Source organism: Gopherus flavomarginatus, chromosome 3, assembly GCF_025201925.1.
Source record: "Gopherus flavomarginatus isolate rGopFla2 chromosome 3, rGopFla2.mat.asm, whole genome shotgun sequence".
NCBI classification, from domain to species: Eukaryota; Metazoa; Chordata; order Testudines; family Testudinidae; genus Gopherus; species Gopherus flavomarginatus.
In genome coordinates this window covers 81,687,640-81,714,172 of record NC_066619.1, presented here as the reverse complement: position 1 = coordinate 81,714,172, position 26,533 = coordinate 81,687,640, and the positions used below count along the sequence as shown (strand labels likewise).

Sequence of the window (26,533 nt, the reverse complement as noted above, 5' to 3'; positions counted from 1 at the left end):
TGAGATGTTTCAGAGGATGGTTGAAACCTCTGCAGTAAAAAATAAGGATTATATACCTGATAGAAGCAGCATTAAATCTTCAAGTCTCAAATTAAAATATTTGTAAATAACAAAGCGTAAGTTGTCGCTAAACCAACTAGAATTAACAGTAGCTTCTTATTCTACCTAACACAATCTTTTTCTTCCATCCACTCCATACTTTCCCATCTGCATTGTCGTTGTACACTTGTCTTTTTAAATCTATGTTACTAAAATGGCTCTGTAGAGCAAATTGGGCATTTCTCAGTGCTCAGTCTCCCACTTGTTATGGGCTCCTGAACTACAGGATCAGCTTGCCGGATGCAGGATGATTTATTGCTGACTGCAATATACATTTCCAAAAACGTGAAAAATAACAAAACAAGTTCAGTGAAAACCTGAGCACGTCTAAAACGCCAGATAAAATGCAAAATGCTCCATGTAACATTTTCTTCTCTGTCTGAAGTTAGTATCGCACAAAGAGTCACTTGGCAGCAACTGAACATCTCCAGATGCAGTAGCTGATGTAATGCTGCAAGTTTAAAAATTGTAATACCTTATAAAATGGGGTGTTGTTTAAATAGAACATATGCCTTAATGTACTGAAGTGAGAGTTACTTTCCACTAGCTGCCAACGGTTCCCTTGCTGCTCAGAATTTGTCTCTTCCATGAAATTATATATTGCAACTTTAGTGTGTTTATACGATACTTTGTCTGCATATACATTCTAACTGTTAGACGTCTTGGAAAGGCTCAACCTCTTGTTTATTTACAGATATTGATGAGTGCAGTTCCTTCTTTGGTCAGGTGTGCAGAAATGGACGATGTTTTAATGAAATTGGTTCTTTCAAATGTTTATGTAATGAAGGATATGAACTTACTCCAGATGGCAAGAATTGCATTGGTATGTACTAAACCAACCAGAGAGATTCCAAACTTCTCTGACTTGAAATAAACTGTTGGCCCCATTTAGAACTGGATATTCCGATTGTAATATTTAAGATAAAATATTGAGAACAAAAGACTTGCATTAAGAAAATTGGTGGCAAAAGCGTGAGGGTTTAGAATAATGTCATTTGTTTTCCTTTCCCTAGCTTGCTTAAGTCGATGAAGTCAGGAAAGAATCTATAGGCTCATAAAAGACAACCCTCTAGCTTACGTCTCTGTTGTGGACGACTATTATCAGCCATTGTTACATAAACATAAATAATTCACTGTTGCATTAATTTCAAAATTTTCAAATCCTTATATATTCTATTTATTCTTTTAAGATACTAATGAGTGTGTGGCACTTCCTGGTGCATGCTTTCCTGGTACTTGTCAGAACTTGGAAGGGTCATTCAGATGCATCTGCCCACCAGGATATGAAGTGAAAAGTGAAAGCTGTATTGGTAAGGCTAACTGTTAGTGTTACTTCGGAATGATTTACCAGTATAGTAGAATATCTGGTGCAAACTTGATGAAAAACATGTAAATATTGTTGATGAAAAGTCTCCTCTATTTTATCAAGTCATGACGACAAGGAATGGGTAATAAGGAATAAGCAGCAGCCATCAGCAGCCGTCCTTTTAGTCAGCAGACAAAATATTATGAGCTGTAGTGAGAGAAAAGGCTGTAAGGACTCTATTTTTTCATTTGGATTAATGAAAAACATTTTTTTTCGAATGCTCAAAGAATTTACAGTGTCTTTTTCTTTTCCTAATCTTTTTTCCAAATGTAAAAAGAGAGATTATCTACTGAATATATACAGTGACTACAAAAATTGTAATTTTTGGCAAGCAGTGTATTAAACAGCTATTAGAAGTATCTCGTATCATAGAATTGTGAAGCTTAAAAATCTTAAAACTATTGAGCTACTTTTCCCTATGGAAACAGAGTTTTCTAAATCAGTTTCTCATACCAGATGTTTTCTGTTTTTGAGTCTTACAGCCCGTGGGAGCATGTGCATCAAGATTTCAATCCCAAATTCATAGCAGAGATGGCATAACAGATCTTTGTTTCAGTTTTAGAAGAATATCTTTGAGAACCCTGTTGAAAATCAGTTCAATGCTTTAACGTCACCTTTCTTTTCTTGTTTTGTGGGGGGAAAATACAGAGCTCTGCTCCAGTGCAGCAGGGAATTGAAACCATAGTTACCAAATTAGAAACAATACCAAAACAAGTTCAGTCCTCATCAGGAAAACTAAGAGGGCTACCATGAACCTGAGAGAGAGAGAGAGAGAGTGTGTGTGTGTGTGTGTGTGTGTGTGAGAATCAGTGGGAGACTTGTTCAAGTAAGGACTGAAGAAAACCTCTGCTCATACTTCAAGATTTGGTCTGTAACAATTTATCTAAATCTAGGAACAGAGGCGGATCTCAGACACTGTAGATTTTCCTCTTTTAAAAGTAAGATATATTTTCTAAAGTCACAAGTTTTTCATGCCAGTATCATTGTACATTGTTCAGTTTGCCTGCCAACTTAGCAGCTTCTTTTGGCGGCTGCTGCTGCCTCTATTAACAATTGAGTTTGAGATTAATCCAAATCTACAGTTATAAAATCCTTCCAAATGAAGGTTGTTGCGTCCCAGGAATATCACTGTTTAAGACCATGTTTAATTTCCTCTCAGTGTCTTATATGTTTTAGGACAACACCACAATAAAAGTGTCAAATATTCCCTTTAATCAACTTTTGCAGTTCCAACAAAAAACAGAATCGCAAATTCCTACTTTCTTCATCCTGCTGGGTTAAAAAAATGCTATTAATATTTTGACTAATATCACAATGTTTTGTATTCAGTTTATTTAATGTTGCTTTTCTAATGTGCAGCCTTCTTTGAAATGCTCTTTACTGTATCAGAAATTTTTTATTATTCTTAACTTAATTCATTTACAGCTGTGCAACTAGAGTTAGATGTGTGAATGAAGGCAGAATTACTCCTGAGGGGTTTCTTTGCCAAATAATAAAAAATTATGCACCAAAAAATTAAAAAGTATGCAAAATTCTGCAGATTTTCTTTGTCAAAATAATGCAATATAGTCACACCAGTTTCAATGGTTTTGGTAAGTTATTTAAATTACAATACAGAAAAAAGTCTCAATAACTATTCAGCATTTCCTAAACACATGAAAGATAAGTTACAAATACTTGGTAACTAATACCCTGCATTCCAGTTATAATCCTGGATTTTCATTTAAATTATATTACAGAACACCAAACGGGGAAAAAAAAAAGTAGAATGTCATTTTAAATTGCTCTGACTTTCACACGTGAAAGTCATACAGTTTTGCTAATCATTGTCCTTGACCTAGCTGGGTACTTTGGGAAGTGCTTGGTTCTGATTGTCCTGATGTTTTATTGACTGCTTGGTAAATGTTTTATTTGCCCTCAAAAGTCTTTTTTTTTTTTTTTAAACGAGTAAGTAAAAATCTAACCCCTTTGTGCCACTTTGACGCAGGGAAAAAAGTGAAAAAGCACATGTATCTTCCAAGCTGATTCCCTTATGTCATTTATAAGGCTTTACATCACTCCGGCAGTGTAGGGGCCTTAAAACTTCTACAAGTTTTTATGCTCCTGCGGGAATTGACTGAGAATGGGAACAGCTAACTAACAATAGAATAATTAACAGTGTTACTATGCAGACAGGTTGCTACATTTCTTCCTCAGAGAATGAGATCAATTAACCATCAACAGCAACATTAACAGAATGTGTTCTGTTTTTTACAAAAGCTGTTTTCTTTAACTTAAAAACAAACAGTTTTCAGTAACATGATACTAATATTTGTTTTTCTCAGTTCTCAAGAAATTACGTTTTACTAGGCAGGGGGACGCTACACTTCTGCCTCCGGGACAGAGCCTTCCTCCTGGATAACAAAAAGACCTACCCTCCTCCGTGCCCCTGGAGCCACAGTATCAAGAGAGGGGGACAGAGTCTCTCTGGCTTGTTGGCCAGCCTTGCCCCCTGACAGTGATCAATGTCTCTCCTGCATGCACGCACACCAAGCCCCCTCCACCACCACCACCCCCCAGTGATTTGCATCTCTGAAGCTGCTCCAGGCAGGCTGGGCTGTCAGGGAAGAGACACATGCCCCTCCCCCCCACCCCCCGCAAATTTCTTTTGCATTTTTCTGCATGGTGGGAACAAATATGTGGGCCATATAAATTCTGCACCCCCACGTTGGCACAGAATTCTGTCAGGAGTACAGTGTGTCTCCATGTATGTGCAGTTACATCAGATGTAGCATAAGTCAGTAATTATTGAATTATTTTATAAATGTCTTTATCATCATTCTCTTTCAAGACAGAGAGAGCACTTTGATCCTCTAATGAGATTTGATTTGACTAGCGGTCATGAGACAGAGTTACAACATGCCTGACCCCTGTGAGAAGCAAAGAGTAATTAGGGGAGCTGGTCAGACTTTTAGGTTGACCACCTGGAAATACACCCAGGCATGCAAAACTTTAGGAACCATATTGCCTATTGAAATAAATGTGAGACAGTATCTATTTTAAAAATTTTATTAAAACTGTTAAACTAAAATCAAATCACCAAAGATAAGTTATTAACATTTAAAATAAGAATACAGTATTACAGCTATCAAATAAGAATCAAGTCAAGCCAGAAACAGGGTCTGAGAGTATCCTATGCTGTTTAGAACAGCAGTTAGATCTATGAATTCTGCAGTTGTTTAAGAAGACTTTCCCAATTGAGAATGTCTGACCTTCTCCAAGAAGTTCAGGTAATGGCTATCACCTTGTCTTTTGAGGGTTTGGATCTCTCTAGTTCCCTGCTGGAGAATCTGAAAAGGACCCGAAACACAAGAAGATCCCTAGGGTTCACTCATTTCACCTAGACTTAATCTTTTAAAGTATGTGACTACTGGGAAATTATCAAAATAATCCATTATAACCAGGTGATCATGTCTTCCCAAAGTTGAGTATGTCAGTTCTAACTTTGCTGCATGAAATTGTGAGTTCATATCGAATCATTGGTTCTTTCTGCTAGGAATCTATGTACTTCTGAAACGTTTCACCGTTCTGCTCACCATTTCTTCAATGCCACTATTCATTTGTGGCCAGAATACAACTTCTCCAGCTCTTTTGGTATGGTCATTCCAAAGGTGCTCTTTGTGTATTCATTCCATTGTTTTTCTTTCTCATCGCTCTGTGGGAACCATAATCTCTTGCAAGTGTGTCTGCCATTACGTAGTGGTATCCAGGTTAGAACTTCAGGGTCACATCATAGTTCTGTATTTTTTTAAGTAGTCACTATATCCTTGATGGTGCTTCTACAAGCCACTTTTTGTGTACTGCAGTCAGAGATTTATGATTACATTCTGCTGTGAAGCTATGGCCATAAAATTGTGAAATCTAGTACATTCATATGCCAGACTTAATGTCTCTTTTTTTCAATTTGCAGATACATCTTCTTTGCAGCTGTGATAGCCATACATGCATACGAGACTGGTAATCAATCAGTTCCATAACACTGTAATAGTACTACTCCCAGCCCTCCTTTCAAGGAACATGTGGAGAGTTTGATGTCTTTCAGGGACCCAGAAAATTGCAGCTCTGGAGCTATCATCAGAATGTTGTTTAAATTGTTGTACTCTCTTTTGTGCTCTGGCATCCATGCCCATTATGGTATCAGTGTTCACTTTCATGCCTGCTAGATTCTCTAACATCTGTCTCATAAAGTGAAATATTTCTGGAGCCTAATATATTCCAAAAGGCAGTTTTAGGAAGCAGTGTCTGCCAAATGGTGTGTTGGAAGTGCAGTTCTCCTTTGTTCCTATGTGTGCTCCACCATAGAATGTGCATGTGTTTGTGTGCTCTTGCACAGAGATTTTAGTAAACAGAGTCCACACCTGCACTCTATATATCCATGGAATCTGATGCAAGGGTATACAGGGAGAGGCAGACATACCACTGCTCCAGTTCCTTCTCAACTGCCCTTTGCTTGAGACAGAGCATAGTGGAGTCCACTGTTAACTTCTCAGCTCTTATCTTTTTAAGAAAATAAGTATTTTATTCATTGTCTTCCTAATTGTTATATTTGTTTTTTTATTTGCTTTAGCACGTTTATGTTTCTGCCCCTCTCCCCCAATCACTTTTCTTTGCGGTTAGGATCTTTTACCCTCACTCCTGTTGTCTACAGCCTCCCTGCTTGGGTTATGCCAAAGACCCAATGTTTTCAAACCCTGCAGAGCTGCCACAGGTCTTTTCCCCTCAGCAACAAGCATCACAGCTGCCTTTCTAGAATTCAGGGCAGTTCTCTATAAGTGCCAGTTTTTTCTCAGCTCAGGCAAGATAATACTGGACAACAGAGCAGCAATGTACTATATAAAATGTTGGGTGCAGGTGGGGAGCAAGATCCTAATACTTATGTGCAGAATCGCTAAGACTGTGAAACTGGAGCTTATCCCATTGCGTAGCTAGCTCAGTGGTCTACTTTCCATGCCTGCAAAACACCATATCAAATTCCCTGAGCAGGCACTTTCACCAAGCGCAGTTTTGTGATCTGCTTCTTTCTCTGCAACTGTCTTTTTGCTTTCCTCTCGCAGTGGGTCTCCTGATACAGGACTTGGGCACCATAACCCACCCAGTCTGTTAAATCTGCACCCCAGGGCCTGGTTCCTCATGGTTCTCAGGCATAGAACTGGGCTGCTATCTCAAAGTTCAGTCTGTACTTCTGAGTAGTAGGTAACCAGTCATGAGGAGGCACATTCAAGTCTGTTGTAAGCATGAAAGGGGTGGAGGGTCAATTCATGAGTATGCCAGGGTGCCAATTATATTTTTAAAGCTGAAGTCTAACAAATTCGGATTGCCACTATATAATAGAATCCAATAGGATAACTGCTTCTTATTGAGTCCAGGGAGTGTTAGCTTACTAGATCAACTTTTAACTTGAACAGTATTTCTCAAATCAGGACACTTGCTAATTCTTAACCAACAACAATTTATTAATTCACCCAGAACCACGTAAATACATAATAAACCGTTCACCACTCAAATGTAGACACAACCATTTGTATATGCTACACACACAATGCAGACCTGCAAGAAATTGTCACACATAAGAGTTGAGGCTCAGAAATTATAATAAACAACAATGCAAATTACCAAGATTTCTTATTATATTAACTTATCAGCAATTCTCAGTTATTTAGTACCTAACACATTTATCACATGTCCAAGGGTAGACTTGTCTTTAAGGCACTTTGAAGAGTGTGGTTAGTTCTCTTTGACTACACTGGTCCAAAGGGGACACATTTTGAATATTAAAAGTGATTGCTTAAAACAATTATTTTCAATCTCAGGTCAATTTGCTTGGATTTATAAAGGAGTTAAAATATAAAATGTTTACACTTGAATTCTCACTAGAGAGTGTAGACTCAGCAAGATAATCCACAGTTATATATATTAACAGATAGAAGGGGAAATACAGTCTTTGATATAAAAATCGCATCACTTCTTCTTATCCTCTTAACTCTGGGATGGGGGAAGAGTCCTTTCCACACAGCTGGTCTGGGCGTCGGGCACATTTAGGATTGTGTTCTTCTTGTGTTAGGTTCTGTCAGTTCTCTTAAGCATATGGTGACCTCAGTTTTATATACCCTAGTTTCAGGGTTTGTTGGAGGAGGACACCCTCTTATTCTTACTGGATACTTGCCAAGTTAGTGGTTGGGTTTTATGCAGTGTAGTTCTAGTCAGTCCCAGGATATTAGAGAGACAAGGTGAGTGAGGCAATACCTATTATAACAGGTAATACCAGCTCATGTGTGTTAGCTAATCTTATCTGCTTGCAGAATGACTCATTCACTTCCTCTTCCTGATTTGGTGGTCTATAATAGGCCCCCACCATGATATTGCTACTATTTTTTCCTTGTTATTCTCACCCAGAGACTCTTGTTAGGTCTGTCTTTCACTTCCCCTTGGACCTCGGGACAAGTGTATACATTCTTGATGTACAGCACATCACTTCCTCCTTTTTCCCCATACCTATCCTTTCAGAACAAGCTATATCCTCAATGCTGGTACTCCAGTCATAGGAGTTGTCCCACCAAGTCTCTGTGATGCCAATTAATGTACCATGACTTCCGGTTCATCCTGCTTGTTCCACACACTCCATGACTTTACATACAGGCATCGAAGATATTTTGCTGACTGCCCTGTTGCTTTTCTTTTTTACCTTTTTAATGCACTTTTGATTTCTAGACCCTTCTCTAGAAGTTAGCCCCTCCCCTTGGCTTCGTTACTTGAGTCTAGATGTACATTGGCCGGATTTTTGTCACCATCTCCCATAGGACCTAGCTTAAAGCTCTCCTTATCAGGTTAGCCAGACCACATCCAAAGATGCTCTTCCCAGTACTTGATAGATGGAGCCCAGCCCAGCATAGTAATCCTCTTTTCTGGAACACCAGTTCATCATCAAAGAAACCAAAGCCCGCCCACCAACACCACCTGCATTGCCACACATTTACTTCACCAATTCGATGGTCCTTGCCTAGGCCTTTTCCTTCAATAGGGAGGATGGACAAGAACACCATTTGTTCCCCAAACTCTTTCATCCTTCTTTCCAGAGCCATGTAGTCTGCAGTGATCTGCTCAAGGTCATTCTTGGCAGCATCATTGGTGCCAATGTGGATAAGTACGAAGGGGTAGTATTCTGAGCGCTTGATGAGTCTTTGCAAACTATCAGTCACATCCTGAATTCTAACTCCAGGCAAGCAGCATGCTTCTCGGGATTCCTGGTGCGGATGGCAGATGGATGATTCTGTCCCCCTTAGGAGAGAATCCCCAACCACCATCACCTTTCTCCTCCTCTTGGGAGTGGTGGTCATGGAACCCCCAATCCTTAGGACAATGCATCCCATGCCTTCCAGTCAGTGGGGGTCTCTTGCTTATCCTTTCCCTCAGATGACCCTACCAAGGCATTCTCAGCAATAGTACCTGTGCAGAGAGCCTGAAAGTAGTTGCTTACCTCTATCTGCACTGGGGGTATATTGGTTCTCCTCTTTTTCTTCTTCTGGAGGAACATGGTGCCAACTTACTTCCTTGTTCTTCAGTCCCCCTGTGCTGTCCTCTCCAATTCTTTGGCATGCTGTGCCCACAGTACCAAATCCAGACTTCTGTCCAGGAAGTCTTCATTTTCTTAGATTCAATGCAGGGTTATTACATGGGTCTCTTTTACTCTAACTTTTTCCTTCCAGTATGGAGACCAGATTGCACTTTGTACAGAAAAAGTCACATCTGTTGTCCAGGAGAAGATGGCACATCCCATGAAGGTCTCAACAGCCAGCCTCACTATGTATATTTCCTACCTTGTAATGTATCAAGAGCTTCTTCAGATGTATTTATTGCTCGCAGAAGCCTGAAAGGCAAAATCCTGTGTAGGCTCTCCCCATAGGTGAACTCTCAGACAAACTCCCTCTGTTTGCTTCTCCTCTGTTCATATCTTACTTCATAACTAAACTTAAAAAGTATTTGTAGTAGAGTAAAAATTCCTTTATTTTTCTTTGTTTAACTTATGACATGTTTAAACATACCTAGTTGTGTTTTTTTAAATAAGTGACTGAAAGTGAAGAGTTTAAAAGACACATTTGTATATACTACAAATCAACAGTGGCTACCGAAAACATTCGTAAATATTAATGTGTGCATGTGCCATAGGGGCTCCATTCTTCCTGAAGTCAGGCGAGAGAACATTTAGAATGCAGTTTAGACTCACTCAGAACTTGAAAAAAAAACCACCTTTTTTTAACTCTTCTTTGGCTGTTTCATGTTTACAAAGAATATTTTTCCCCTTGTCCTAAAATATCTATCTGCTCCCATTGTGGTTTGAAAACATTTAACAATTATAGTATGAATAAGACAATAAGACATGCCCAAAGTGCGCCAAAGTGACATCTGATGGCACAGAAACGATACAGATTCAGAAGACAAAAAGCAGACACTGTTAGAACTGTAAGGCATAATGAAACCCAATAAACAAGTGGAAAATTACACATTTCAGTCACTATTTTAAAAAGGAAAGAAGGAGGAGTTTTGTTGTGTCTGTTTTTCTCCTTGAACAGAGTACTGAGTGTGGCTGAAGTCAAATCTTCTTTCAGATATCAAAGAAATACATAAAATTGATGCCAAGTGGGCTAATGATGAATCTTTTCTCCTATTATTTGGCAGATATTGATGAGTGCAATGAAGACCCCAACATCTGTCTCTTTGGCTCCTGCACTAATACTCCAGGAGGCTTTCAATGCATCTGTCCCATAGGCTTTGTGCTGTCTGACAATGGACGAAGGTGTTTTGGTAAGATGCAGGGTTAAACTGACAGCAATAGTTAACAAACTTTGCAAGAAGAGGGGGGACTATGTACTAATGTCTCACAGGTTGTCAGGATTGTTGCCATGTCATGCTATTATTACAAGTTTATGATGTTAAAAATAAGTTGATTAGGTCCTCCCAGCAAAATAAATGTTTGTCACATGGTGCACCATGCTCTACAGAAGACAATAAATCTCTCTTACCTTCTAATACAACTTAGCAATATGACCAGTAGTCACTGTTCTCTTTAATCCTTTTTATAAAACTAAAGAACTCATTGGTTCTTTTAAGGGTGGAGTCCCTGCCTAGATGTGCTCCCTTTGTGCCACAGTGTATGAGTTTCTACACCTTTCTCGCTACAGCCCTTCACACTGGGATGCCATTCACCTCTGCCAAGATGGTGTACAGTCCTGCTGGAACTAACACTGGACCAGGGTCTAGGGCAGATAATCATGGAGCTATAACCAGCTTCCTGATAGCACCGTGCTTTGCTGCATCCAGCAAATGCTAGGGATCTGACAGGAAACTTGCCTCAAAATGTTGCAAGAAATCCTTTTCTTTTTATACTCCAAAAATACTTGTTTACTTGTTTGAAAACTACATTTGAGTCCTGAGCTCAGTTCCTTGTTCCCCGGGCTGGCAGAGTCGGGGGCTATGTGGAGCTGTCATTTGTAAAGGCAGGAGCGGAGGTATTTCTTGCTTGTGTAATGCTGTCCCTCAGAGGGTGAATAATGTGCAAGAAAGTCATAGGCCTGGTCTACATTAAAATGTTAGGTTGACACAGCAATGTTGCTCGGGGTGTGAAAAATCCATATCTCTGAAGGGCGTAGTTAAGCCAACCTAACCCCCACTGTAGCCAGTGCTAGGTCTATGGAAGAATTCTTCCATTGACCCTAGCTTCTGCCTCTCGAGGAGATAGATTACCTACGCCAATGGGAAAATCCCTTCCCTCGGTATAGGTAATGTCTACACTGAAGTGCTATAGTGGCACAGCTGCAGTCCTCACTTCAACACTGAATGCAGCAGACAGCAGTTGTGCATAACTGGGTTGGTATCCTGTTGCCCGCGTGGGAGATGTATTCCCTAATATAATGGGGAAAACTCAGACCTAGTATTATCCCTTTCATTTTCAGATACATTTTTCTCTTACCAGGTAGGAGCCTATCATATAGTATGTGTGGGGTTTTTACTTACCCAGCTTTTTACTGTTGCTTTTTTGTTTGTTTGTTTGTTCTCACTTTTCTAGATACCCGGCAGAGCTTCTGTTTCACTAACTTTGAAAATGGGAAATGCTCTGTCCCAAAGGCTTTCAACACCACCAAGGCAAAATGTTGCTGCAGTAAGATGCCAGGAGAGGGATGGGGTGACCCTTGTGAGCTCTGCCCCAAGGAAGAAGAAGGTATGCATCATGGTTTATAATAAGTGTAGGAAAAGACTGAAATGTGAAGGCAAAAAAGTGCCTCTGCACAGCAGTAAATTAGCCTCCCACAGTAGTAGTGGGAAAGGCAAAATGTGGGTTAGTGCCCAGAAACACAAAAGCCATCATTGGCATTTGTTTTGTTACCCTACTGTTCCGTTTACACTAAACAAACTGAAGGGGACACATTATGATTATGTGCTAAGAAAGCTGCTCTATAGGCTCTGACATAATTACTCAGGCTTATTACTAGTAAAGGGTGTTGCAATTGAAACTAGCAAGAAGGGAAAAATACAACTCAATAACGGGGAAAGTATATGGTAAGAATATCTATCCAAAATGCTCTCTCTTTCATGGGTGTTAATTAAATTCAGCTGCCTTAATGGTTTTGATCACTTTCATCCATGTTTGTTTATAATTGTTTAAAATGTTCCTCTACAGTTGCTTTCCAGGATTTGTGTCCCTACGGCCATGGAACTATCCCTGGGATTGATGATACACGGGAAGGTATTCCTTTATTTCTGACACCACTTAGAAAATCTTTAATTCCTAGTTAAGTGAGGCACCATTGGGTAATGCTGTTTTGTTCCTTCTGGTAAAGCTTTGTTTATTTTTTTGTTTTTTGTTTTGTCTTAAAGTGTGACAGAAGTTTTGGAACACTGAGAAAGCTTACAAGATATATTCTGTTTTTGAAACTGCAGAGTTATATTTTGGCCCAAGACATATAGAACAAGATGTTTACTTTTTGGTCATTTCCTGCTTTCATTAGAAATGTAATATTTAATATAAAAAACAGTCAAGTTTGCGAGCTGAAAGATTGCAGTTTACATGGTTTTCTATTTTTCAGATGTCAATGAATGTCTTGAGAGCCCAGGCATTTGTTCAAATGGTCATTGTATCAACACTGATGGATCATTCCGCTGTGAGTGCCCCATGGGATACAACTTAGATTACACTGGAGTGCACTGTGTGGGTAAGTTCCGATTCCACATTAGGCAAACTGTATTGCAAGGAGAGCAATGCTTAAAGTTCATAAACTTAAAATACCACTTAGCCTGTGTCCCAGTTCTCTTAAGTTTGTGTTTTACTTATTTCATCCTAGATACTGATGAATGTTCGATTGGCAATCCATGTGGAAATGGCACATGCACTAATGTAATTGGTAGTTTTGAATGTAACTGTCATGAAGGGTTTGAGCCAGGCCCAATGATGAATTGTGAAGGTAAATTATGATTTTCTCCTTTTTACCTCCTTTTTTTCCCTTATATTTAAAGTATTTTATTTACCATCCAGCTTTCACACTATTGTAATGTGGATATTGGGTTTTTATGACAAAGTCAGAGTTATAAGTTAAAAGGAATCTCTCCTCTTGAAATATGGCAATGAAAAATAAAGCCTAGGGTTCTGAAATAAGCTGTGTAAAATGTTGCAAAAATAGCACTTTTCATGACTAGCTAGTGTGTGGTGGATGCAGTATAACCCTGCTAACATTCCTTTTGAAGGAAGAGTTTTCTCCTTACCCAGCTCTAGAGAAATATGTTGCCTGGGAGAAGTATTTCTAAAAACTGAACTTCTTAAATTTCCTCATCAATACATTGTAATGGCCATTAACATGGCATATGAGTGCAGATAAGTATGTTTATTTTATTAGTCAAATATGCTGCTTGTTAGTTTTTTTCCCAAATTTTAGGGTGTGGCCTCCAGAGATGGAGGGAGAGAAGGGACATAGATAGGCTACTCAGCTGTTCTCCAGAGTCTCAGCTTTCATTTGAAAATAAGGTCTAGCTGTTATAGTTATAAAGAAACATTCTGGTAACATTTTCAAGGTTAACTGGTTCAAAAGTGTTTGCCTGAGTTTGCAGAGAACCTGACACAATAGCTTTGGAATGTGACTTGCCCCATTCATTTCACTGGGTGCTAAGTCAAATGCCACTAATAATACTTTAATTGTCAACATTAACTATTTCACTGCTCAACAAAACACGTAAGAAAGCAGAGAGAGGATCATATTATGAAGATCTATTCATTTTGGATAGGGCTTTAACAACATATGGTGGGTTTGAAGGAGGGAATGATTAGTTTATTTTCCTGAGTAGGGACTCAACTTTCAAAAACTTGGGAAATGCAGGCTTATCACATTCTTGAAAAGACTGTCTATTGTAAATAGTGTCATGCAGTAAAATCTCAAACCAAACCAAAATACAAAACACCTGCAACTCTAACCTTAAAGGTGGCTTTAGAAGTGTATGTTATAAAATTCAATATGTGAGAGGATACATGTATTTCTTGTTTACACTGCTTCAGAAATACACAAAAAAAAATTCCCAGGATGAAGCATTGATTTCTAACACTTTTTAGATGGTAACACAGGAAATATGGGTATAAAGAAAGTTCTAGTGGTGCTATTACAATTAAACTGGAACATAGCATTCAGTCTCCCTTTTCCTTACTATTCAGACATAAATGAGTGTGCTCAGAACCCTTTGCTGTGTGCTTTTCGGTGCATCAACACTTACGGTTTCTATGAATGCACCTGTCCAGTTGGCTATGAACTGAGAGAAGACCAAAAGATGTGCAAAGGTAATTAACTTAAAGAAGTTTTAGAAAGTAATGGCTATTGAAATGTAATTTTTTTCCCATGCCTGTTACCCAGTAATAAAGTACAGTCAAAAGTTTTTTCAGTGCATCCTGTATCCAACCTTTTTAATAAAATGTTGCAACAGGACCTACCATATGATGTACCAAATTGATATACTCAGCATTGTGTCCAAGACAGAATATCACCTGGTGGGCCTTGTTGTCTGCGCTTGCCACAAAAACTTGAATCAAGATGGAGCATTTCATGCTGGAACATGTCCTCTCTGTGGGTTATACTGTAACAGTGTTAAAGATGGAGGTAGCTGCTATTTGCTTAATTTTATACAAATTAGGAGTGGCTCTCAGGCTTTTGATTAATTGCAGAGCTCACATGCCCCCCAATCCTCCCCAAGTATCCTGTCACCTAATTTACTCTTAATAAAAACTGTTTGCGGTTAAGAAGAAAAATAAAAATTATATTTTCTGAACAACAAATACTAGAACCTACAAGAAAGCATTCATGCTCGGTCTTTTTTATTTGAAATAAAACACATACTACATTTTTTTTCAGACCTGGATGAATGTGCTGAAGGTCTTCATGATTGTGAATCAAGAGGCATGATGTGCAAAAACTTGATTGGCACCTTCATGTGTATCTGCCCTCCTGGAATGACCCGTAGACCTGATGGAGAAGGCTGCATGGGTAAGGCTTGGGAAGGGACCACTTCATATATTGTTCCAATATTAAAATGAAAAGTTAATATACAAGTACATTTGGAAAATAACTACAGACAGTCCCTGACTTACGCAAGCGTTCCTTTCCAGAACAATTTGTGTAAGTCAGGAACGTATACCCGACAATTACTGGGGGGGGGAAGCTTACAGAACTTATGGAACTTTTTCCGTAAATCCAGGTTTGCGTGAGTCGGGTTTGCGTAACCCGGGGAGCATTTGTAGTCAGAGCATTCTTTGGTTAGGTGTTAGAATTCTATACCTCTTTGAAAAGTAATTGAGATAACCAGAGACACATTTCTCTCAAGCAGTCCAAAATCACTGAAAGGGTGGGAATTTTTAAATAGAAAGAGCTACAGAAAATTTACTCTGTGTTGTACTGCTTGACAGTGGAGTATTGGTATAAAGTTGTTACTCTGATTTTGAGCCAACTTCAATTATCTTTTGGAAAAAGCCAACTCCTTAAGGGATATTATTATCCCTTTGCGACTTGGTTGTTTTCTGCATTGAAGGGGCTAATTTTTTGCACAATTTTACCCATCCAAACCTGCTCCTAAAATGATGAATTATTGAATTGTAGGCTAACAAGGAGACTGCCAGTCATAAATGGCAGCTAGGTGCTAATTAATTACATCCTTTGCTACTTGATTGTGGGTTTAGATAAAGTAATTAGAGGCACAACTCCTCAGAATTGCATCTGCAATATTTTGTAGGGACAAAAACACAACATTGCATCTGTGCTCAGCTACATATACCCAAACATCTGTTCATGAGGATGGAGACACAATGCCTCTTGAACCTTCCACTTGACAAGTATACTCTCACCCTGTTCTATCCAGTCTTTTCTTGTTTTAGGGCTTGATTATCTAATCTTTACAGTGAGTAATTCTTACACAAGAAGTCCCAGTGAACTCGGGACTACTTATCATAAACAAGAGTTAGGGCCTTAGGTCTATATTTGTTTCTTTTTCTGTGTGGCCTACCTTTGTTTTCAGTACACAGGGCTGTAAGAATTAAATCTTAAAATTACTCTGCCTACCCATTAAAGCCTTAATTAGCTAGCCAAAAGGCATCTCTTTTGATTGTTCTTTAAATATGAATAATAAAAGTAGAAGAATTATTGTAGGTAAATAAGAAATGATATATTTGCAAAAGTTGTTTTAATAGTGGAAAAATTATATTTATGTATCCAGCTTTTTCAGAGTTAAGGGGTAACAGTCTAGAGCAAAATATGAACATTTTACTCCAGCCATCAGCAGCAAAGAATTCATAGAAATTAAAATCCACCAAAATTCAGAATAATTCTCTCATCTTATGATGAATAGGCTAACAGCTTCCCTTGACCATTACTGTAATTTGTTTAGAAGGAAAATGGATAGATCTCACCAAGTGCTGCTGTGTCTGGAATCAGAATTTTTCCCTTGCAGTGTCACAAATCCATTGCCTATTCTGAAGCTTTCTGTATTGACAAAAAGTACTGGAATTTACCTCCAAGTTTAAAAAAAAAAAATCTTTAGTTCTCTTCAACATACATCCCGGTGAATGTGTTCAAGAGAACAGTAATAATCTTCTCTCAGCAGCAGAGTAAAATCTCTTACAGAACTATTCTTATTTTATTGTGCATTCAAGGAAAATGGTCTTCTTTCATCATAAAGCATATCAGTCTATTTGCTAGTAAGAAATCAAGAATTGTGCTTTTACAAGAGAGATGGCTGTTGGATTCAAACTACCTGTTTTTGCCCTGAGCAGCCAAACCTCCCAGTGTTCTTCTTTTAAGCACCTATGGAAATTACTGTATCAATTTGTTTTTTGCAAGCTAATATGTGAAAAAGAAGGAGCAGACACTTTGGGATTTTAAACCTTATTTTAGGAAAGGCACCTAAGCATACTTCATTCTTACTGACTTCAGTGGGACTTAAGCATGTGCTGAGGTGCCCTTCCTGAACAGAGACACTTTATAGAATCGTGGTCATGTGACATAATCTTTAACTATTAATTTTCTGTTTCTTAATAGCTCGCACTTTTATTTTGAATGACTTGATTAGTGTATAAAATTTCATTTTATTGCTAATTGCTGGACAGAGTTGTAGTGCAGTGGGCTTATCCCCTGATTCATCTAAAACTTACTATAATTGGTAGGAAATTAACAAGGTTTATCTTTCTAAAGTTGCTATATTTTTCCATACCTTCTTCAAAGCACATAGTGTGCTGAGCTCTCAACAGAACAGTGAACATCAGCTTTTGGAGGCTTACTCAGCTGTCTTTTGGCCACCGCATACGAATATATTAGTTACTAAAATGTTTGAATTTTCTTTGCCTGCTGAGTAAATAACTGACAGTTTTTAATCTGTCAATTCAGAAAAGTTTTGAATCACATTTATTGTGTGTATATGTGTGATATTTTTGTAAAGATGAAAATGAATGCCGTACCAAGCCAGGTATCTGTGAAAATGGTCGCTGTATGAACATTATTGGAAGCTACAGGTGTGAATGTAATGAAGGATTCCAGTCAAGCCCATCAGGCACTGAGTGCCTTGGTAAGTTGATTTCCTTGGCGTACATTTTCTGTTACATGAAAAAGTATAAACTCTGTGCAATAATACATAAATAAAAAATATTTTATGCTTGCTGCTTGCTAAGATTTCTACCAATAATGCAAACCCCGAGTACTTCACATCTCTTGGCTGTGTGTATAATAGATTAAATAATGATCCTTGATCTGTTTTTCAGGATTAAGATAAATTGAGTTTTCAAAGAGAAAACAATTATTTTATTTTATTTCTGGAAAAAAATGATAATTAATATAGCCAGGAAAAATGGTAGTTTCATGATGAAGGAAAAAAGTTTGCATATAGGGTAAGCGAGGCTGATGCTAATGTTAAATAACAAAAACAAATAAGAGCAAAATATTTCTAATTATTCCACTTATGAGCCGGATACTGCTGCTACAGAATTTGAATGTTAGATCTGTTATACTGTACAGCTGTGTGTAAAAAAAATATACAAATCATTACTTTTCAGTAACTATTTTCAGCCATTCTTTTCCTAACTCACTATTTTGCTAAATGGAGATTATTATAGTATGAACATTTAAAGTAAGAACAGGAAATGTTACTGGCAAAATTCTATATGTCATAGGCTCTAATTTCAGTCTGTAAATGAACACTTTAAAGAAATTCTAAACAATTAAAAGGGAGCTAATACAAACTTGAAGGATCTTATGCCTACCTGGAAACAATTTTAGGATAGTCTAATAACCTAAAGAAGAAGGCAAATTAATGCAGTCGCTAATAACTTGGGAGAGGGGCAGGAGCAGTTGATGAAGCTATTACTGCATGCTGAAGAAAGGAGAGTAACTAGAGTTGTTAACTGTCCGGGGGGGTGCTTAGTTTGCTAGAATCTAGTAACTTCTGGAAGATAGCAGGGCATCTGATAATATCTGGGATTTTTTCAGTCTTCATGGTGTTGAATTCACAAAGGAGTGTCTCATTTTAACTAGTAAACAGAAAAGCTACCATTCAATAGAGCAAACAACTGGTTATTGTTCAATATTTTGGTGATTACCAGACATCAGTGTATGAATTTATCTGATTAAAAATGCTTTACATTTTAAGAAGTGATAGGGGGAAAAAAAGCAATTGAATGAACTGAAGTAATGAAACCAGATAATTCTTCTAAAGCAAACTACAGTTGTCAAGAATTGTTGAGTCATTAGGATTTATGCTTCTCCCAAAAAATGCAGGAAATCAGTTTCTTCAAGAGTAAATGTGCCACTGAATGAAACTGGGTTTCACGATCCTGCTTGTGAAATATTTTCAAGGGAAATATCTTCATCCAAATGCAGTTGCAGTGATAATTTAAGTTCCTGTTCTGAACCTATGAGCAGATCTTCAGCATCAAGACAACCACCAGCAGCATCATGACTGATTCAACAGGTGGACTGATATCCCTGCTTCCCCATCTTAGGCCACGTCCAGACTAGGAATTAAAATCGATTTTAGATACGCAACTTCAGCTACGAGAATAACGTAGCTGAAGTCGAATTTCTAAAATCGAGGTACTCACCAGTCTGGACGGCGCGGCATCGATGTCCGCGGCTCTCCGCGTCGATTCCGGAACTCCGTTCGGGTTGATGGAGTTCCGGAATCGATGTAAGCGCGCTCGGGGATCGATACACCGCGTCCAGACTAGACGCGATATATCGATCCCCGAGCAATCGATTTTAACCCGCCGATGCCGCGGGTTAGTCTGGACGAGGGCTTACACAGGAAGATTCCACGCTAGTGACAAAGGGAACTAAGACTAGGTGCTGCAACATCTGACTTTTAGGCACCCTGCTGCCTAGTGAAATCTGCCACACTCACTTAGGCACCCAGGCTGTCTACACTACACATTGGAAAAGTTAGAGCAGGGTCTCCCATTAACTAGCCAATATGATATGCTGATGAATGGGAAGTGGCCTAAGCCCTGCCTCTCAAAGAGAGTTAGATGCTTAAATAGGAGGTGCCTCCCTCCAGTTGGGAATTTCAGCTGTAAACTCTCACCTGGATTTAGGGCTGACCTGGCTTAGGTGCCTGAGTAAGAGGAGGGTATGTGGTGGTGCTTTTAGTCAATTCTGCCAATGGATAGGGCACTCACCAGAATGTTAGAGACCTAGACTCAAACCCCTGTTCTTCCTGGTGTGGAGAAGGGCTTGGATCCCAGGTTCCCCACCTCCCAGGAGAGTGCCCTCACTATGGGATACTCTGGGATGGGTCTCTTCTCAATTTCTCCTGTTAGGGCACTCACGCTATGGAGGAAGACCTGGGTTCAACTCCCTATGCCAATGAATATTTAAATATTTACAGGAACACCCCCCCCTCCTCCACATGCCTACTGGATCAATCCTTGAGGATTACATAGGCATGGGAATGCCTCGTTTGTCACTCCCACTGGGGCTTAGGTGTGAATGAGGCACTAGGCATCAGGACTCAGGTGGTTTTGTGCATGCCCAGCAACAGAAGTGCAGGCACTTGAGGTGTCTATCAGTGGAAACAATGCCTAGGGACTTCAGGAACCTGTAGGGTTAGATTGTTAATCCCCCCTCCATCTGCTATCTAACTTTTGGATCTGGGCACCTGAAGTAGCAGTTAGGTGCCTAAATCCCTTTGTGGGACTAGCCTTCTGTCACTAAATTTGCATTTAACTACCATAAGTACTTGAGATTTGCATTGAGAATATGGAAACCTTTGCTCAAAACGCAACACATAAGACCAGTGTTCCCTGTGGTTCACAACATTATCAGTATCATCTCTCCCATTCAACCTGGCATTAAAATGACGGTGCTGGTAGCAGACTAGAAAAAGGAAGGCATATGTGCATCTCTGCTTGGATGCCTAGCTAGTAAGAGCCAAGAAAACACACCAGATGAGGGAAGCCCTTGCCAGGATATGCTTTCTACTAGAGAACCATGGATGGATCATCAGCCGAAAGAGCTGATGATTTCTGTCTTGGCAGCTAGTATTACCCAAGTCTAGTTAAACACAAAAGCCAGCAGATCTTTCTTAAAACAGGAGCGGCATCTGAAGCTGCAATGCCAGAATCAAGTCCTAAAGGTGTGGCAGCGTGCATTTAATCTCCCACTTAGGTGATCAATTATGAATCCAAAATAACAGATTTTACTAAAAGTTAGTAACTACAAAATCTTTTTCCTATTACATGCTGATTCAATATATTCTGGCACTCTGCACTGTGTAATTTCTTTCTGGTTGTTCTTTTACTATCAAATGAAGTACAGCTGCAAGATCTACTCTGGAGCAATATTCATGGTAATACAGTACATAGTAAAACATGTTACAATGCCAGCAAGTGAAATCGTAGCCGTATTTAATGGAGTTTTTGCTTTAAAAAAGGATTGTGATTTTTTTTCCTACTTATTGTATAATCAGTTCCATATAAATTGTTATCAGAGCGTTGATTCCATAACAGAGCAATAACATTCAAGGCGCAGGGCACTTCTGAAGTTTAGTGACCAAATGGAACGAGGATGGCTCAAGCTATTAATCTCAGCCCAGCATCAATCCCAAGGAAATACACTGCTCTTTTAAACTAAATATATGAACAGATTTTTTCAAAAATTACATTTTGGGGGAAGTTTGCTTGCTGCTGTTTCCCTTCAGTGTTTTTACGGTCATGGTATCACTGCAGTGCATTGTGCTGAGTATTTCTTTAGAATTAAAGCCCAATACATTTGCTGATCAGATTGTGCAGTCCTGTGTCAGAGTTCCATTTAGCTTATGTATGAATCAAAGCTTTGTATGAACTCCAGATCAGCATGTACTCAATGAGCTCTAGCTTTCAACATTTCTTGCACAATACACCTATTTAGTAGAGCAGTAGTTGACTTCAGCTATTTCTTAGTTAGAATATAGAAGAAAGTGAATCATGTTGACATTACATGCATCCGACGAAGTGGGTATTCACCCGTGAAAGCTCATGCTCCAATACGTCTGTTAGGCTACATCTAGACTACCCGCCATATCGGCGGGTTAAAATCGATTGCTCAGGGATCGATATATCGTGTCTCATCTAGACGCGATATATCGATCCCCGAGCGTGCTTATATCGATTCCGGAACTCCACCAACCCCAACAGAGTTGCAGGGGGAGCCGCGGACATCGATCCCGCGCGGTGAGGACGGGTGAGTAATCCGATCTTAGATATTCGGCTTCAGCTACGTTTTCACGTAGCTGAAGTTGCGTATCTAAGATTGATTTCCCCCCGTAGTGTAGACCAGCCCTTAGTCTATAAGGTGCGACAGGACTCTTTGCTGCTTTTACAGATCCAGACTAACAGGGCTACCCCTCTGATACATGTTGACATTGTCAGAGAATGGCTCCACAGTAGGAAAATTCAGTCACAGGTGTAAAGTTTTACTGATATTTAAATTAGTTAAGCATAAGCAGAATTAATATTGATAGCCATAGGATTTAATCAAAGTAACTGCACTTGACTTTATTGCCTTCTGTACAGTATTTTGGACTGACTGAAATCCAATAGATTTCAAGATAACTAAATGTGGATTAATAAAATTGGGTGGGGGAAGACAGTGCAATGATTGCTTGTCTTTGGTAAATTTAATTAGATGACTATGGGTAAAAATGTTCAAAAGCACCTAACTGACTGAGGAGCCTAAATCCCATTGAAACCCACTAGTAGTTAGGCTCATAAGTCATTTACAGGTTTCTGGAAAAATTTTCTGTATATCTACAATTATTAAAACCAGTTTTCATAAAGTAATTAAAAAATCCTTACTCCTTTAAACAATGGATGCATAAACGGCCATTAGGTAATGGCTATAAAGTAATTCCCTAAATGACTGAAGTAATATTCAGTAAAATATATAAATACTTTACATTTCAAACTATACCCCACACTAAAAATCTGCTGTTCCATGGTAGCTATGACATCACCACATGATGTAAGCTGGGATATCACAATTACATACCTAATTTCCTTAATAAAGATTTGTAGCTCCCTTTTAAAAACAGTGAAATGTGAAAGCTTTAAGTCAGGAACATCTGACTAAATAGATACACTGTGTTTACACTCTTCCAATCAAATTGGATCTTGTTAATCTCTCTAAAGTTGCTGCAATACTGGTTATATTTTTAATGAAGAGACCATCTAATATCACGGTGTAATTTTAGCTGGTGGTTCAAATTAAGTGGAACAATAAAGGCATATCTTAAAAAAAACCCCTAACTTATGCAGAGAAATGTAAGTTATCGCTCTTTGTACCTGCTGATTCTGTTCCTCAGTAGATTTGCAAAGAGGACGATCAGGCAATTTGCTGTCACATGTCCTCCCTCACAATCTCTAACAGAACAAATATAAGATGTGAGTGCCTCACCAGCAGAAACCATTCATCTGCATCAGTTTAGCCCTGTGTCTTTTGGGGTTCCCCAACAAGTTAAAATTTGCTCTGCTTCCTAAATGTTCCCCCTGATGAATTTTCTTACGCTGCCTAGGTGTAGGATGGAGATATTATGCTTTCACAAGCCAGTGAAAATCCAGGAATGAATATGATCTGTGGTGTATCACTTTTAGTAAAATACAGCTGATTTTAACTTTGAAAGGAAAATCTTTACCAGTGAAAGAGCTACTTTCAGAGAACAACCTGCAATAAGGCAATCCAGTCCATTTTAACTAACACATCAGGCAGATGACACAGGACCTATTACTAGTATCGGTATCCTCGGTGTAAAAAAATATGCTAATTGGGGGATATTTAGCATGCTAAGGCCATGTTTACACTTAAGTTTTGCTGGTTTATTTTATCATTCACATAAGTAGGCTGCTCTGCCAGGTTCACTGGGGGATGCTCCAGGATGTATTATTCTGAGACGTAACTGATACCAGGTCTCATGTAACTACTGACACACTTGGGGAAGTCCTAGCAACCCTTTAAGAGCAGTAGATTGTCAAAGTATTTTTAGGGTAAGGTAAGATTAAACCATATTAATATGCCAAATGCTCCCCAAAGACTGGTTGCTATAAGAGTCACTCAACACACAAATCTGGGGTCACAGCAGTTTTCTTTTCTAGTTCACTTTTAAAAGCATTTGTATGTAACAATAATGGACCATAATAGTATCAGTGAGACTTCCTGTTTAATACATATCCAGCTCACATTCTTTCTTGGCCCCTCCACTCTCCTTTCAGATAACCGCCAAGGATTCTGCTTTGCTGAAATTTTACAGACAATGTGCCAGATGGCTTCCAGTAGCCGTAACCTTGTCACCAAGTCAGAGTGCTGCTGTGATGGAGGGCGAGGCTGGGGTAACCAGTGTGAGCTTTGTCCACTGCCAGGAACCACCCAGTATAAGAAACTCTGTCCACATGGACCAGGATATACAACAGATGGAAGAGGTAATTGTGGAAAGAGCAGGTGAAAAGGTAGAGGAGAGCAAATAGACAAAGATAATGCAGAAAGCACCGTGCTTTCTTAAATCGCTGATATTTAGCTGAAGTTACCAGCATTTCTGAAGTTTACTGCAAAAGTGCTCGGCTTGATATTTTCTGCACATCCAATAATTTATTTCATATGCTTTTCAATGGGCAGCACCTACAAATCCTTACCTAGTGCTGGGAATAAGCAAGGATTTGCAGGACTGAGTCCTAAAACAGGAGACAATGACTAAAACTGAAAGGCTAAAAGCACCTCTAGAACGGGTGGGCAAAATATGTCCCGCGGCCCGGATCTGACCCATCTAACATTTCTGTCCAACCTTCTCTGCCCCTTTGCGATCGCAAAGTCTAGGCTGTTAAAAGTCCTGTGGCACAGTGGGGGCGCTCAGGCAGGCTGACTGCCTGCCTGCCCTAGCGCCCACCGCTCCCAGAAGTGGCGGGCTGGTGCTAGCACATCTCTGCACGCCCCTGGGACGGGGGAGGAAACAGCTCCGTGGACCGCCCCCAGCACCATCCTCACAGCTCCCATTAGTCAGAAACTGGAGGTCATGCTTGCGGGCGCAGGCAGCATACGGAGACCTGCTCTCCTTCCCTCAAAGGGCGGAGATAGGTGCCGGCCACAGCCACTTCCAGGAGCGGGGGCAAGCATCCTGCCTGAGCCCTGCTGTACCACCAGCCAGAAGCTGCCTGTGGAAAGCGCCTCCTGGCCAGAGCCTGCACCTCACACCCCCTCTCATACCCCAACCTCCTGCAATAAACTCCCTCCCAAAGTGCACACCACTCACCCTCTCCTGCACCCAGCACTTTGCACAAGCCTGGAGTCCCCCCCTGCAACCAAACTTCCTCCCAGACCCCACACCTCCTCCATTAATATAGTAGAAATGTGCAACCCATGACGACCTACTGAAATTCATGGAGTGCCCTCCCCCCCGATCTAGAAGCTGTTGCATGCTACAGAACATATACACATGAGCCAAAAGGCATCAATAGCTGAAACCTGTAGCTACACAATAGTTTCATTGTATGATCTGCATATTTCTACAAAGAAAGCACAAGCATAAACGTGTTTTTAATTCTTATGATCATGTTAAAAGAAAGTCAAACCAATCTAAAGAAAATTCACTTCTATTAAATATAAACTTTGTGTACATTAAGTTCGCCAAACTTGAGCTTGGTTTTTCGGTACATCAGCAAGAGAATTAGGTTGGACCAAGTTACAGAGTTCAGATGTAGAACAGAATTTAACAAAAATAGAAAGAGTGATTGGATTGGGCCCATCTCTAAAGACAAAGTAGGGAATCGGTGTTTGTAGTAGAAGCATGTTGGTGGGAAAGTTCATAGAATATTAAGGTAAAAGGAATCTGTATACACCCAGTGCTGTTTCAATGTCCTGTAATTCCATCAGGGTCAGCAAACTGGAGTTTATCACTGAGAACAAGATCGTTTTATCAGCTCTCAAAAAAAGCAAGTGAGAGAATTAGGGGGGTAATGAGCTTGGTTGTAAAAATCAGATGTTTCTAGATTCTATTAGACTGTAGATGCCACATTCATATGTGATACTAATGAGCTTCTGCTTATCATATTTTAAAAGGTGACATGTTTATATTTCCTCTCCAGATATTGATGAATGTAAGGTCATGCCAAACCTGTGTAGAAATGGCCAGTGCATCAACACAATGGGTTCCTTCAGGTGCTTTTGTAAAGTTGGCTACACCACTGAAATAAGTGGGACATCTTGTGTAGGTAAGGTTATCACTGTAATGCTTAGTATTTTTGCTAATCCAACAGATTTTTTTTTAAATGAAATGTTTATTTTCACAGTGAAATTCCCAGGTAAATTCTTTAAAGCCTCAGAATACAAAAATTATCTCTCTTCCTCTCTTCACAAAATACATTTTTGTTATCACATTTAGTTTTGGGGAGCTCAAGGCCTGATTTAGCATGGTAAAGTTCAGCTAACCTAGTGGTATTTCAGCAACATGAATGAGATACCACTGAACTGGCCAGTAACAAGACAAAATAATGGTTTGTAGAATAAGCTTTTGGCAGGTAGAGGCTAATAATTAGGATAGCTCAGTGGTTTGAGCATTGGCCTACTAAACCCAGCATTGTGAGCTCAATCCTTGAGGGGGTCACTTAGGGATCTGGGCAAAAAATCAGTATTTGGTCCTGCTAGTGAAGGCAGGGGATGGACTCAATGACATTTCAGGGTCCCTTCCAGTTCTCTGAGATAGGTATATCTCCATATATTTGGGGAGGGGGGAGGGATAGCTCAGTGGTTTGAACCTTGGCCTACTAAACCCAGGGTTGTGAGTTCAATCCTTGAGGGTGCCATTTAGGGAACTGGGGCAAAAATCTGCCTGAGGCTTGGTCCTACTTTGAGCAGGGGATTAGACTAGATGACCTCCTGAGGTCCTTTCCAACCCTGACATTCTAGGACATGTCAGGAAGTCACCATTAATTAAGACTAAAGGGATCATAAAGTAGGAGGCTTTGCCTTTAGAAATCAGTTTCACTGTTCAAGCTGCTCCTCTAAGCAA

The 26,533-nt window shown here is 39.5% G+C and overlaps 1 protein-coding gene across 4 annotated transcripts in view; it reads left to right on the top strand.

The window, feature by feature from the left end:
- Positions 1 to 26,533, top strand: part of FBN2 (fibrillin 2) — a 265,113-nt gene that overhangs the window by 216,151 nt on the left and 22,429 nt on the right. For all 4 annotated transcript variants that reach the window (XM_050945536.1, XM_050945537.1, XM_050945535.1 and 1 more), the window contains 12 exons: positions 794 to 922; positions 1,290 to 1,409; positions 10,178 to 10,303; positions 11,565 to 11,717; positions 12,177 to 12,242; positions 12,583 to 12,708; positions 12,838 to 12,957; positions 14,193 to 14,315; positions 14,884 to 15,015; positions 17,456 to 17,581; positions 23,748 to 23,954; positions 25,611 to 25,736. In XM_050945536.1, the coding sequence (XP_050801493.1) occupies positions 794 to 922; positions 1,290 to 1,409; positions 10,178 to 10,303; positions 11,565 to 11,717; positions 12,177 to 12,242; positions 12,583 to 12,708; positions 12,838 to 12,957; positions 14,193 to 14,315; positions 14,884 to 15,015; positions 17,456 to 17,581; positions 23,748 to 23,954; positions 25,611 to 25,736 (1,554 nt within the window). The remainder of the gene's footprint in view (positions 1 to 793; positions 923 to 1,289; positions 1,410 to 10,177; positions 10,304 to 11,564; positions 11,718 to 12,176; positions 12,243 to 12,582; positions 12,709 to 12,837; positions 12,958 to 14,192; positions 14,316 to 14,883; positions 15,016 to 17,455; positions 17,582 to 23,747; positions 23,955 to 25,610; positions 25,737 to 26,533) is intronic.